General features: G+C 50.7%; 3 protein-coding genes across 3 annotated transcripts; 2 read left to right on the plus strand and 1 right to left on the minus strand.

Annotated features, from left to right (window-relative positions):
* Nucleotides 1-233: 233 nt before the first annotated feature.
* Nucleotides 234-7,654, plus strand: LOC105690347 (ionotropic receptor 25a). Its single transcript, XM_012408073.3, has 16 exons — nucleotides 234-698; nucleotides 835-987; nucleotides 1,070-1,273; nucleotides 1,784-1,950; nucleotides 2,056-2,247; nucleotides 2,500-2,667; nucleotides 2,751-2,948; nucleotides 3,009-3,230; nucleotides 3,378-3,477; nucleotides 3,599-3,776; nucleotides 3,850-4,033; nucleotides 4,863-4,984; nucleotides 5,072-5,219; nucleotides 5,337-5,506; nucleotides 5,566-5,687; nucleotides 5,793-7,654. Exons 1-16 carry the CDS (start codon nucleotides 623-625, stop codon nucleotides 6,053-6,055), a joined length of 2,667 nt encoding a protein of 888 aa, XP_012263496.2. The 5' UTR covers nucleotides 234-622; the 3' UTR covers nucleotides 6,056-7,654.
* On the plus strand, nucleotides 6,271-10,649 carry LOC105690346. The gene is made up of 2 exons (XM_012408072.3): nucleotides 6,271-8,072; nucleotides 8,139-10,649. Exons 1-2 carry the CDS (start codon nucleotides 8,058-8,060, stop codon nucleotides 10,509-10,511), a joined length of 2,388 nt encoding a protein of 795 aa, XP_012263495.2. The 5' UTR covers nucleotides 6,271-8,057; the 3' UTR covers nucleotides 10,512-10,649.
* LOC105690406 (glutamate receptor ionotropic, delta-2) lies at nucleotides 10,595-13,719 on the minus strand. The gene is made up of 2 exons (XM_012408178.3): nucleotides 12,021-13,719; nucleotides 10,595-11,848 (listed from the first exon to the last, which is right to left on the minus strand). Exons 1-2 carry the CDS (start codon nucleotides 13,117-13,119, stop codon nucleotides 11,091-11,093), a joined length of 1,857 nt encoding a protein of 618 aa, XP_012263601.2. The 5' UTR covers nucleotides 13,120-13,719; the 3' UTR covers nucleotides 10,595-11,090.
* Between the last annotated feature and the right edge of the window lie 96 nt (nucleotides 13,720-13,815).

Genomic DNA, 13,815 nt, shown 5'->3' on the forward strand with positions numbered 1-13,815 from the left:
AGTCGTGTCTCCGACGAAGAGAGACGCGACCTTCCTATTTTTACACCCCGTCCTATCACCTCTTTTCGGCGTATCGTGCAATTTCGAATGTCTACAGAAACCGACGTTGTGTACACATGTAAAATGTATAATAACGTATTGTACGTAGTGAAACAATTTTCAGCGACGTATATCGCATGGATTATGCAGACGAGTCCGTCGTACGCGGTGTGTCACATGTACACGGGGTATACGAACAAAGTCTCTCTTGCCCGTATGAGATTATACCTGTATCGCGCAGTTATTCTTAAGCCTACGTATAGGTATAGGTGAATTACGACATGTGTAGGTACGACGAGGCGGGGCTGGACTGGAGAATCGACGAAGGCGTTCGGTTAGCGTTCAATCGAATTCCTCAGAGCTAGGATATGATTTACCGAAGGGCGATCTATTATTCACGGATCCTTCCATCGCCGGGGAGAGCGCGCGCACGCGTCCGTCTCAAACCGCGGACGCGGCTACGACGTACCTCCACTGCGATCACGCGTTTTCACCGCGACGATTCGAGAACGTGTGTACAAACTTCCGCGCTAACTTGTCGACAAAATTTTCCACTTCACCTCGCCAAGGATATAATACGCAAATGGAGAGAAAAGCCCTCGCCGCATTCGTCGCGCTTCTGACGGCGGTCGCGAACTCGCAGACCCCCGTGAGGATATGTAAGTAATCGTCGGCGGCAACCGTGCTCCCCTCGAAGCGGCGGTTGGATCCGACCGGTGCGACGGAAACGAAGGGATGGTTGGATTTTCGAGAATCCCTAGCTCACGATCGTTAAGTGCGCGTTACTTGCTTCAGTGATCGCCCTCGAAGAAGCGGACGCCTCCGTCAACGGTCTGATAAACGACGCCGTCTCGTACGCGGAGAAGGACTTCAGCGAGGGCGTCATCAGCGTAGAGGTTTCCACCGTCCAGGTCGCCAGGGAGTACGAGGACGAGAGCTTCGAGAGCGGTAATCGCGCCTTGTACATTTTCAAATGAAACTAAAAGTTTGCTCAATTTTCCACGATGCCCGTTCGCGCTGATTTTCGCAGCCTGCGCGCTCCTTTACCGCGGCGTGAGTTTGATCCTGGACATGACGTGGACCGGATGGCACAAGCTGAGAGACATAGCCGCCGATTCGGCGATCGCCTACGTCCGCGGTGACGGGGTCTCGACTCCGTTCGTTCAGGCGATGGACGACTTGCTGACGGTGAAGAACGCCACGGACGCCGCGTTGATATTCGAGTCGGAAAAAGGTGGGTCGGAGTCCGGGAAAAATAAGAGGCACGGTGATCGTAACGCTCAGCTTGCGTACGAACGCGACTTCCCGCGAACGATCGTTACCGCCGGCGGCGAGGTTCGTTCAGCGATGAATCCGCGGAAACTCGCGGTCGTGTGCAAAGTACAAAATATCCTACCTTGCATTCCGTTATACCTACACTCGCGCTATCCTTTTCATCGAATACACCGGCTATCTCGGTACCTATGAGCAAAGTACATCGTCCATACGTACGCTTACAACGCACACCGTTACGCTTTATCTAGATGTATCACCGGAATTCCGCTGTTCTCGATTCAGAGCTGAGAGAATTTGTTTTCGGAATTCCATATCAAACGCTAACGTGGTGAGCAGACCGTTAGACATGCCCGTAACGGGGAATAGCAATAGGAATAGGTATTCGCTGTGACGCGTTAATACCTCTGTATCGTGACGCCTGCGTGAATATTTATCACTATTGTAACGAAAGTGCTAATTTTTCTTTCAGAATTGAATCAAACGCTTTACTACCTGATCGGCTACTCGATTATCCGTGTTGTTGTTTTGGACGAGCTGACCGAAGCGTCAGCGATGAAGGTCAGGGCGATGCGTCCCTCGCCCTCTTACTACACTATCTACGCTACTACGTCGAACATGGAGACGATATTCAAGGCGGTAAGAACGACGCGTTATTTTCGTTGTTATTGTCGTAAAACCGTGATCGATGTATCCGCGATCGTCCGAACGATATTCTCAACGCGTTGACCGAATGCCCGGCAGGCGATAGACGGTGGTTTGGTAAAGCGAGATGGCACCTGGAACCTGGTCTTCACGGACTTCAATTATCAGGACTTTCGATACCTGAGCGGGGATCTGGAATTGAACGTTTCCGTCAACGTCCTCACAATGAAAAACGAGGTCTGCTGTCGTCTGATCGGAGAATCACCGTGCACCTGTCCAAATGATTTTCAGGCAAGTCACGGTAACTCGTTCACCGAAACCTTCCGCGGCTTCGGCTGACTCGCGCCGCGGTTCCGACATGGTCAAAGACGTTCGCGACTTTTACCGCGCGCCTTCGAATCACCGTCCGAAATTACTCGTCTCGTCCCTCTGCGGTACAACTACGGCGTCACCAGTATTGTAATACATACATATACTACAGAGTCGGAGGTACGCGGAAGGTCGACGGCAAAAAACTATTGAAAACCGCAATTTTAATTGCAGACATTTCCGCGATATTTTAAACGCTTGATCGGTTTACTGGTGAGCGTGATGAGCGAGGTACAAAAATCTGGGGTCACAATCGAGCCGAAGAAAATCAACTGCAATCAGGGGATCGAGGTATCCACGGACAACGCGACCGTCCAGGCTTTCAAAAAGAACTTGTTGACGGTACGCCGATATCCGTTACTTCCGTCTCTTATCGGTGGCAATCGTATCGTACGAACTCCGTCGACTCTAATTCTGTTTCGCAGAAATTGAACACCAACGACACCTTCGATTACATCGCCGAAAGGAACGTGATAAGTTACCAAGCCGCCATTGACATCAGAAGCATTGTTCAGGGTAGGTCGCGAAAAATTGGCGAATGGAGCCGTCAGCGAAAAATCACCACGGAGAAAGGGATGGAAATCAGTCCGGCGAGAAGATTCTTCAGGATCGGAACCGCGGAGGTAATAAAATCTGACTATAGCGTAACCGACTCGCATAGACCCGATCGCGACGATTCGCAGGCCATTCCCTGGTCGTACGTCAAGCGGGATCCGGTAACCGGGCACCCGCTCCTCGACGAGGAAGGCGAGGAGATTTGGGAGGGTTACTGCCTCGATTTGATCGCGAAGTTCGCCGAACAGATGGACTTCGATTACGAACTCGTCATTCCGTCCACACGGGATTTCGGACAAAGGCTGCCCAATGGTAAATGGACCGGACTGGTCGGGGACTTGCTTCGCGGGGTGAGCTATTTTTACTTATGGAGGAGATCGGACGATTTTTTTTTCCCACTGAGGGAATCGTAGAATCATTCGCGTTATTTCAACGATAACGATAATCGGAAAATGTGGGAAAATCTGGTCGGATATCATCGCTACTGTCCCATGCAGGAAATCGACATCGCGGTGGCGGCTCTGACTATGACGTCAGAGCGAGAAGAGGTAATAGATTTCGTGGCTCCGTATTACGAGCAGTCCGGGATTCTGATTGGCAAGTATTCGCCTGTAATACCCGATCGATATTTCGATATCGATCCAGCTGATTTGCATGAAATTCACTTCGCCGTCGCGATGGGCAGCTATTAAAAATTGATGCTCCACGGTTATTCCAGCGATTAGGAAACCCGTTCGAAAGACGTCTTTGTTTAAATTCATGACTGTCCTGAGGTTGGAGGTGTGGTTGAGTATCGTGGGGGCGTTGACGGTAACCGGAGTGATGATTTGGCTTCTGGATAAATACTCACCTTACAGCGCACGAAATAACAAAAAGCTCTACCCCTACCCGTGCCGGTGAGCTTTCGATATTTCCAAGAATTGCCCTCCTCTGAATTATCGTCGACTGATTCGAGACGCTCGATTCCAGAGATTTTACGTTGAAAGAGAGTTTCTGGTTCGCTTTGACATCGTTCACCCCCCAAGGTGGAGGTGAAGCTCCGAAGGCTCTTTCGGGTAGGACTTTGGTCGCAGCTTACTGGCTTTTCGTGGTCTTGATGTTGGCTACCTTTACCGCGAACCTGGCAGCCTTTTTAACGGTGGAAAGGATGCAGGTAAAAAATCGCCATTGCGAGAGTAAAAATTCTATGCCATTTTTTTTATCCTGAACGGCACGAATTCAGCGGCTAATTCTAGGCCTCGACCTCGGCTGCAGGATGGAAGAACAATCAATAATGCAATTCGCATTACGCTGGCGCAATGCAGGCTGTGGTACTTTAGGATTGTAAATTTATTCAAATGTTAACCGCCTACCGCAGTAATACCTCTTCAGAATAATATACGTGTGGAGCATTCCGCGTCAAACGAGCCACTTTTTGTAAAAAATTGGTAAATGTTGCGAATTTCAAAGATTTTGAATCGAAAAATTGGCGTTGACTGGATCACTTTTATAGATAGATCAATTTAGCTTGCGTATTCGGATTTCTGAGATCGAAATACATAAGAGAACCGTAGAAAAAAGTTGAAAAAAACAAAAATTGATTTTTGGGCCAAAAATGGAGTATTTTTAGAGTCGATCGCAGGACATTTTTCTACTTCAAGAGCACGAATCTGTTGAGTAAATTGAGCTGCAAATTTTTCCCATCGAGATATTCTCAATTTTCCACTTTCTTGATCGATGAATCGGCGATAACTTTTCAAATTTTATAGACAGGTAAATTCGAATTCTCGAGATCAAAATACATAAAAAATAGCCTATACACCCGAATAAAAACAAAAATAAATAAATGTTGATTTTTTACCCCAAAATCGAAGAAAATCCAAGGGCCAAAAACGAAGTACTTTGAAAATTGACAGTGGAGTAGAAGTGGTTCGTTCGACGATGAATACCCCGTGTATGTACGTATGAATCATCGATGCTTCTCAATTCCTTTCATTTTCTAGTCACCGGTACAATCTTTGGAGCAACTGGCCCGTCAATCGCGTATCAATTACACCGTTCACGCGAATTCCCACGTTCATCAATATTTCATCAATATGAAAAACGCCGAGGACAAGCTCTACACGTAAGTCTCGTCGGCCAACTGATCGGTTCGAATCGATTCACGTCTCAAACAATTAGCATTTTTATCCAATGTTTATCTTATCGCAAGCGTTTGGAAGGAGATAACCCTGAACAGCACGAGCGAACAGGTCGAATACAGAGTGTGGGACTATCCGATAAAAGAACAATACGGCCACATACTGCAGGCCATCACTCAGGCGGGCCCTGTCGCAACTGTTCCCGCCGGATTTCAGAAGGTGCGACCGGTGTGACGAATGCTCTCGCAATCTTCACATCGTCCTGATAATTTTACTAAAACTTGAGGAGTTTTCTTTTTTTCGCGATTCCATTACGCACACCATGCATTGCCGCAGGTAGTCGACAGCGAGAACGCTGAATTTGCCTTCATCCACGACTCCGCTGAGATAAAGTACGAGGTAACGAAAAACTGCAACCTCACCGAGGTCGGGGACGTGTTCGCGGAACAGCCCTACGCGATAGCTGTTCAACAGGGAAGCCATCTCCAGGAGGAGATCAGCAAGAGGTGAGAAAGGATCGGCTTATCCGTTTCGAAGCGATAATCGCGCTTTCGATTTTCCCCAGAATTTTAGACCTCCAAAAGGACAGGTACTTCGAAACCCTTGCCTCCAAGTACTGGAACCAATCTCTGAGGGCTTCTTGTCCGAACTCGGACGACAGCGAGGGGATAACTCTGGAAAGTTTGGGTCAGTCGCCGAAAGTAAACCGAATCAATTATGGCGAGGCAGTGATCGCTTTTAACGATCAGGACTCAATTTGTTTTTTTTTTCCCCCCCGTTATCGTTGCGCAGGAGGCGTCTTCATAGCGACTCTCTTCGGGCTGGCGCTCGCCATGATCACGTTGGCTGGGGAGGTGATTTATTACCGTAAGAAGAATGCCGCTCGCAAAAATCCGAAGCCTGCCGTCCAAACGAGAACAACGAGAAAAATGCCGGAAACCTTACAGATGAAACCCGCGCCGGTCGTATCTCTCGTCGACAGACCGAAGCAAAACATCCAACCGAGGGTCTCGCACATTTCCGTTTACCCGAGAAATTTTGCATTCAAGGACTAGAACGGTGATTTCCGACCCCCGATATCCTTTTTTTTTTCATTCCCATCGTATTGTTTTCGGTCGCATGCACCGAACCACCAATCGAGGTTCCGATACTCTGTCAAGTTTCGGCGTTCACGATGTAAAGTCTGAAATCCGAAATTACAGGCCATCGCTATCGATCGGTGATCCGATAACTTCTGTATTCTTATTGTACATCGTGTACCGGTTGTACTTGTCGTTGAAATTTTGCCAGGTGAACGGCGTTCGATCGTTGCGCAAACGATTTCTGCATTTCATTGTCTCGATAATTTCGAGGATCGCGCGGGTGGAAGCGACACCTTGTCGCTGGTGATAGAAAAATTTCAAATCGCCCGATAAATTCGTTCGAGCAATTCACTCGAACGCTCTCATTTGGCACGGCTCGCAACGAGCGCGCTGTACACGAAAAAATCACGGTGCTTTCACGTCGATCGCCGCTCGACTGCGGGAACGTTTGCCGCGCGAGAAAAAAATGAGGCAGGCGATCGAAGCCCTGCAATAATTTCAATCGAGAGATCTCTTCACTCGGAACCTGCGGGCGTGCGTGTCCCTCGATAAACTTTGAGGACGTACACCACCGCGGACAGACGAAGGAAACTTCAGCCGTCCGTGAAATCGCCGGTGAGCGCGCGCGCGCGCGGGTAAGTGAAAAGCGAGCATCGACAGAATTTTCGGAAGAGGAATCGCGGAGGCAGCGACGTCTTCGTCCGAGACGACTCGTCGTAGGGTCGTCGGGATATCGGTCTTTGCCCGATCGGGAATATCGTCGTTCGGCTTTCAGCGGGGTCCGGAGCAGACGGACTCATTAAGACGCATGAACGCCGATCGATTGTCGGTTCGAGAGGGCAACGCTCTCTTGACGCTTTCACCTTGCATTGTGTTTCCCTTTTTCTTATCGCACAAATGAACACAACCGACGAACGAAGCGCACGAAAAATATAACACTCGGCGGTCCGGTCGTTCGGTGGTCGGTCGGTGGGAGTCGGTGAAAATTACAAAGAAACGACGAGAGTCGTGACGAAATCTTAACTACGGACGACCGTTTGTGGGAGGATAATTTCATTTGCATCTCGTTCGACAACGTAATAGCCTCTGTTGCCTTATGATACGCGCGAGAAAAATGAGCGTCGTGTTATTGCCGCCGGACGACACCGACGTGGGAAACGAGCAATTTTACGAAGGTATATCGGGGGTACGCCCGAATCCACGGAGATACGGAAGGGTGCTGGGGAATGTTTCGTTCCTCCGTATCCCGATATTCGAGGAATATTTTTTACATTACGTTGTATAATCCGGTAACGCGCACCGCCGCTCATTATGCGTCCGGACAAAAAAAAAATCCTAGCGCCTCATAACGTCAAAACTCGTAGAAACGTTGCGTTTGGAAACGTTACCCAGTCAACCGGGCGTAAATATGACACGGGGGAGACAAGATCTTGGAAACGTCAACGCCAAGCGGAAGTGACGGTTAGCCGCCTCAATCCTAATCCACTGTATTACGCACGTTCTATACACCGTGTAAATGTGCACCACGCCGTGTCATGGTGTAAATTAATAAAATCCCGATCATCTACCCAACAACGAACTCTTATGAATACCTACATAGAATTCGACAAGTCGATCATAATCGGGGATGATAAAGTCCAAGAGAGCGAGTGGGACGCGAAATATCTGGGGTGGTAGTAAACGCGAGTGTCGGCGAGGCGCGCACCGAGCCACAAGTTACATAAAACGGACGGTTTAGGTAATAGCAGCCAGGCGATTGCGGCGCAATTTTTCATTCTACCTCGCTAAAAGGCTGGCAACATTCGCGGCTGCGACGTAGTGGGGAATAATCGGCTCCACCTCCGTTCGATCGAGTCGATATAAAGGTGGCGATCGGGAGAGGCCGACCATTTGGTGATAAGTGATGTGGATCGTCAAACGAGCTTAAAATAGGTAGAAATACGTCCGTGGAGTCCTCTTCTCGCCCAGCCCCAAGATGGGAAGTTACAAGGTAAGACACATCCGGGCATCGAACGTCTCGCGAGAATCCTTTCGAGTCGTTTCTCCTCTGTTTCAGGCGTCCGCGTTGGTGGTTGCTCTTCTGTCCGCTCTGGTGAGGGCGGATTATCACTCGGAGAGTTACAAGGTGGTGCGGATCGGCGGCGACCAAGCGCCCTACGGAAGACCTTGGTTTCTCGATGAGTACGCCGCCCCCTACTACAGTCCCGTGGCAGCCGCTTTCGAATCGGTCGCGGAACAACGCTCGCCGGAAGTGTACGAGTACCCTGCGGAGGACGGACGCTCCGCCGTCGGTGGAAAACGTCATCCGATAGAGGACAAAAACTTCAAAAAATCCATATCGCCGTTCTACACACTGACCGACTCGGACAGCCCGAAATACAAGTCGATAGTCCTAAAGTCCGGCGTCCCCTACTGTCAGGAGACGAAAAGTCGGGTGCCCGGGAAACGCTTTCGACGGGACGCTATGACCTGTATAAAGTGCAAAGATCCTAAAAACGGTTTGACCCACGAACAGTGTTCGTACACCTCTGATCCCCAGGAGGCGAAAGGGTACGAGACGTCATCCTCGGTGCGTAGATACCGAAGATCGAACGGCGGGGTCGAGTCGGGAGCTACGCCGAAGGGGGACGCTTCTCTGGAGGACGACGGAAGATCGACGGAAACGGGACCGGGATTCAGATTCGGGGACGAATACTTCGCACCGGCAGCGTCCGACGAGATTGTGAAAAAGCACAAGGAACAAACGGAGAACTGCGAAAAGATCGTCAAGGATTCCATGGTGTGCATGGTCTGCAAAGACCCGAAGACCAATGGAAAGTACGAACAGTGCTCGTACACGAATCAGCCGAACGAGAAGGCCTACAGTTACAGCCGGTCGAGGACCTCCGGGAATCCCGCGGGAGAAAAAGGAGGTGAATCGGAGACCGGGGAGCGGGGCAACACGGCCAAGAGAGAATACCCGGGATCGGCGGGGGTCGAGGACCACGGAGCTGAGGAGTCGCACCATCCGGAAGTGGACAAATACTTCGAGGAACAGACGTCGGCTATCAAAGAGCGAAGCCCCAAGTACGAGGAAGGGGGTTTCGGAGAATCGGAGGGAGCGGCTAAACTCGAATCCGGTTCCGAGAGCGCGAAGGACGGTACCTGCAAGAAAATCGTCAAGGACACAATGGTGTGCACGGTGTGCGCGAACCCGAAAACTGGCGGAAATTACGAACAGTGTTCGTACGCCTACCAGCCGAACGACAAGATCTACCAATTCAGCAAACAGAAATCATTCGGTTATCCGGATAAAAATGACGGAGAATCGAGCGGTAAATATTCATCCGCAACCGAGACAAAACCGAATTACGAAACGTCCGCTTACGGCGAAGAAGCTGCGAAAAAAAATGACGACTACCCCGGTTATCGGGAGCCGGCCAGCTACCGCGATTCCTCCGACGAGGGTTCGGGAGAAGCCGGTAAAAATTCGGAGGCGAGCTACCGCGACGAGCCGTCGGAGAACCGGGAGAGTTACGACTACTCGCCCTACAAAATCGGCGGCACCGGCGAGGACGAGAAGTCGGAATCCGAGCGAATATCCGATAAAATCGACAAGGAGGCGGACTGCAAGAAGGTCGAAAAGGACACCATGACCTGCATGGTCTGCAAGGACCCGAAGACCGGCGGCAACTACGAGCAGTGCTCGTACGCCTATCGGCCCAACGACAAACTATTCGCTTTCAGCACCGCCAAGTCCTTCGGCTCGCCGGAAGCCGATGATAAGGGATCGGACTACGGTTCAACATCGAGGGAATACGGACTGGCGTCGGACAGCCAGCCCTACGTGGCGAGCGATTCCGCAAGTTTCGAGCAACCCCGTTCGGTCGAAGGCGGCGGGCCGTTGGGCGTCGGGGACTTTTACAGCACGGCGAAAAAAAAAGAGGCCATCGACAAGGTACTGAGCGAGTTCGAGAAGGAGGACAGATCGAAATGCAAGAAGATACTGCGCGACAAACTCACTTGTTTCCAGTGCACCGACAAAGAGGGGATGCAGAAGGAAGAGTGCATCTTCGTGGCGGCCCGGAAACCCGCCAAGGATCGCTTAGCTTATCGAGAGGTCAAGGAATTCCAGAGGAATCCCGAGGCCGATGGGGGTAGGAAACGGAAACGGAAGACGCGCAAGACGTCGCCGAAGCATTCGTACGCGGAACCCGTGCCCGCGGGGACCGAAAACGTGGAACGGAGCGCCCCGGAGGACGCGGAGTCGCAGGAGGACGTCGGGGAACGAGAGAGCGTGGAAGCCGCGGAGTCGGAGCCCTACAATTTCGCCGAGGAAACTAAACCCACGTACGACAAAGTCCTGGGGCTCACCCTGCCCCGTTACATGCTGACCACTTCGGAACACGAGGCTGAATTCGACGAGGTCGTTGCCTCGAGTAGACTGTAATCGCAGGACGACGCGGAAAACGCCCAAAGGAGTCTCGAAACGATATCCATTCGATTCGCATCCGTGTAAAGGAGTTTTAAGGATTACAGTAACAATCGTGTTATTTATTATTTGCATGAGTGCCGTATATCGATGTTATACATTTGTGTTTTATTTATTATCCCAACTCACGAATCGTAGTGCGGATATAATCGTAATTAGTCATCATCCGTTTCAAAGGTGTACCCAAAACTATAATGTCGCAAGAGAGCGATTGTTATTTAAGGATTGAAAAATGAATAAAAAAACAAAAAAAAAAAACAAAAAAAACGGAAGACAAACAAAATACCACCAACTACAGTGCAAAACGTGCAACTGTTAGGCTCGACCGATTACCCGTTTATCGAAACTTTCAGCGAAATATCTACGCGTCGGCACGCCGGTCGACTTTTTAATGCCAATTACGCGGTGGCGTTGAGTAATTTCAGTCCATTTCTCAACGACCAATCCAATCGATCTTCGGCTTAACGGTCATTGTATCTACGAGTTAGGGTCAGACACGCGGGTGGACAGAGAGAAACGCGTAGGATATCGGTAGAGTTATCCAACCGATTGTCGATTTTTTCGAATCTTGGAGGCGCCCTGCTCGACAAAGAACGACAACACAGCGGGAACCAGGCAAGTCAGATAAAAATGAAACACGACGCTCAATCGTTCCCACCCCCAATCGTGATCGAGCGCCGGTTGACGCGAGAACAATTTTCGCGGGGCGTACGGGTACTTCCAGTGCTCGTATATGCCGGACTCGTGGAGCTGCGTTATGACGTAATTGAACGGCTTGATGTAAGGCGAACCTTTATGGGCCACGATCGTCGACCCGAACTCCACCACGCATTCGTTCAACGTATAAAACTCGGGTTTCTTTCCCTGCAGAATGAGCTTGGTCGCGTAATAATCTATGGCCGACTTATGCCTCAGGTACGCTAAGTCCTGCTTGTCGGTGATCCTCGCCAGAGCTTCCTTCGTAGAGTTCAGCTGACGATACTCGTTGAGCAAATAGGCCCTCCAAGAATTCGGGTCGATCTGGTCGACGAGAAGTTGACGGCTGTTCTCGGTCCCCCCGGTGACGAGTCCAGCGGCGACTATGTCCTCCTCGGTGAGTATCTCGGGCTGGGGGTTCATCGTCGTCAATATCGAAGCGAGGGAACTCGAATACGCCGTCGAGATCACCCGAACGTATTGGAGATAGCAGATGAAAAGCAACCTTCCGGTCAGGCCCGATTGGTGGCGAGATATCGGCAGACTCATCGTCATCGCTATCACGTCGAATACGTTCGACGTCAGCGAGCGCCGGTCCCCTGAACGGCAGAAAAACAAGCAACGTGAGTCGCGCGAGCGACGCTGTGCAGGCTGCGAGAGAGAACGATGAAAAGTCGCGAAATCGCCAACTCGCGTCGTCTTTCGAACGGACGCGAGTTGGCGATTTCGAAAATATCGACGGACGTCGGAGGACGGTAAATTTTCACTCACCGTCCACGTTCAGCCGTGCGGTGAGGTGCACCAGAGCGGAGCACACTAAGAATATGAGAAACAGTATGAACCAGGTCTCCAGTTGGAATTCGTCGATCATCGTGGAAAAGTCGGGAAGCCGAAATTTCAGCGGTACGGTCCATACCATGCATTCGGTCTGATAGGACGCGGTGAAGTCGACGATGTCGCGTCTTTCGGGTGTCTCCAGTATCTGTCCGATCCCGATGTTGGCCGCCTCCCTCGAAACGGCTCCCAGTACACCGAAGGCCGTTCCGTTCCGCCCCAACGACCACTTCGAGCGTACAGACGGAACCCTGACGACCGGTACGAAATTGAAATAATCGGCGAGGGTTAGGATCAGGTTGCCTTCGCTGCCCCCGCTTATACTGTGCCTCCCCGTACTCGGATCGCGCGACAACCTCATCGAAGGTGGCAAATGCATAGTACTGACGACTAGCGGACACCCCATTTCGTTCAATTTCCCCTTGTTTCGCCCGATAATGGGCTTGCTCGAGGAGAACCCTCTGCCCGACGTCCACCTGTTTTTCAATATCACTTCTCTGCGGCACTTCTTGCCAAGCTCGAGTCTGTAGAATTTCATCGCTTTTCCGTCGAGCTGCCCGATCGCGACATTCTTGAATCCCTGTCTGTCCAGGTTCTGCAAATAGTTCAGTATCCATAGATCGGTGATTCGGGGAGCGGCGGACAGCAGCAGGAGAACGGAGCTACCGAATGACTTGGGGTACTTGGCGAGTATAGTTTCTATACCGGCGAAGGTCATACCGTCGACGAATATGAAGGAGACGCTGCTAGGTCCGAAGCACGTCCATTTCGGTATGCCGGATGGTTCGTCGGCTATGAGATGAGGTGTGTGTTCGAAGATTGTTCTCGTTACCTGCAAGTAGCTTCCCCTGTTTCCGATGACAACGGCGCACCGCAGATCGATCTTGTCGAACGCGAACTCGTTCAGATCGTTCATGAACTCGGTGAGATAATTTTCGACTATCGAGTCCCCGCTGCTATTGAAAGCGGATTTGGTAGCCGCGGATAGACCGAAAATACCGACGACGAACAGCGTTCTCGTTATCGAAGAGTACATGGCCTTATCGTCAGCGATCTCTACTTATGACTTCGGGAATCGAACCGATGCGAGTACATCCGTCGGACTGACGGGTGAATTTGGAGGGCTCGGTAAAATCATTCCAGAGTAAAGTCCGATCGATCGAACCACGAGGTATGCTCGTTTGACCAGCGAACAAACAAATCCGGTACACTCGAACGATCCTTGGGGCTGTCGCTCGAGTCGTCGGTTCAAACGGCGAACGAAATGAATGTAATTCCGTCGATTAATCAAACGTTGAGAGCGAGTCAGTAAGCAGCGACGTTAGAGCTCGGAGTTTTCGATTACAAGGTAAATACAGGATGAAAAATGATCGACTTGCGGCACATCACGTGCGCAAGTGGTGAACTTAATTCGCGGCGTCGATCGGAAATTGAAATGTTTGTCAACTGTCGTGTCATTTGTTGGAGGTGTAGCTGAGAGTCCGTCGAGTCGTTGTTGTTGTTGTTGTCGTTGAGGGAAAATCTCGGCGTCCCACCCAACCCAACGGGTGTGTTTGAAAACAGGCAAATAATCGCCCTCGAAACGAACTTTATCCTTCGACGAGCCGCGGAGGGTAATCGCATATACTCGCATATACTCGCATATACTCGCACCGTCGATACTGAATTTTTCGAGTTTCGCAGCTCGCACACGCATTCACCTTCGAATTCACGTGGCGTCCGTTCGGCCGTA

The sequence above is a fragment of the Athalia rosae genome, chromosome 6, assembly GCF_917208135.1.
Source record: "Athalia rosae chromosome 6, iyAthRosa1.1, whole genome shotgun sequence".
NCBI lineage: Eukaryota > Metazoa > Arthropoda > Insecta > Hymenoptera > Athaliidae > Athalia > Athalia rosae.

Coding starts and splice junctions, on each gene's coding strand:
- LOC105690347 (XM_012408073.3), top strand. CDS start 623: ATGGAGAGAAAAGCCCTCGCCGCATTCGTCGCGCTTCTGACGGCGGTC. Junction 2,949..3,008: donor TCAGGATCGGAACCGCGGAG/GTAATAAAATCT, acceptor GACGATTCGCAG/GCCATTCCCTGGTCGTACGT. Junction 3,478..3,598: donor GCAGTCCGGGATTCTGATTG/GCAAGTATTCGC, acceptor CGGTTATTCCAG/CGATTAGGAAACCCGTTCGA.
- LOC105690406 (XM_012408178.3), bottom strand. CDS start 13,119: ATGTACTCTTCGATAACGAGAACGCTGTTCGTCGTCGGTATTTTCGGT. Junction 11,849..12,020: donor CGCACGGCTGAACGTGGACG/GTGAGTGAAAAT, acceptor TCTGCCGTTCAG/GGGACCGGCGCTCGCTGACG.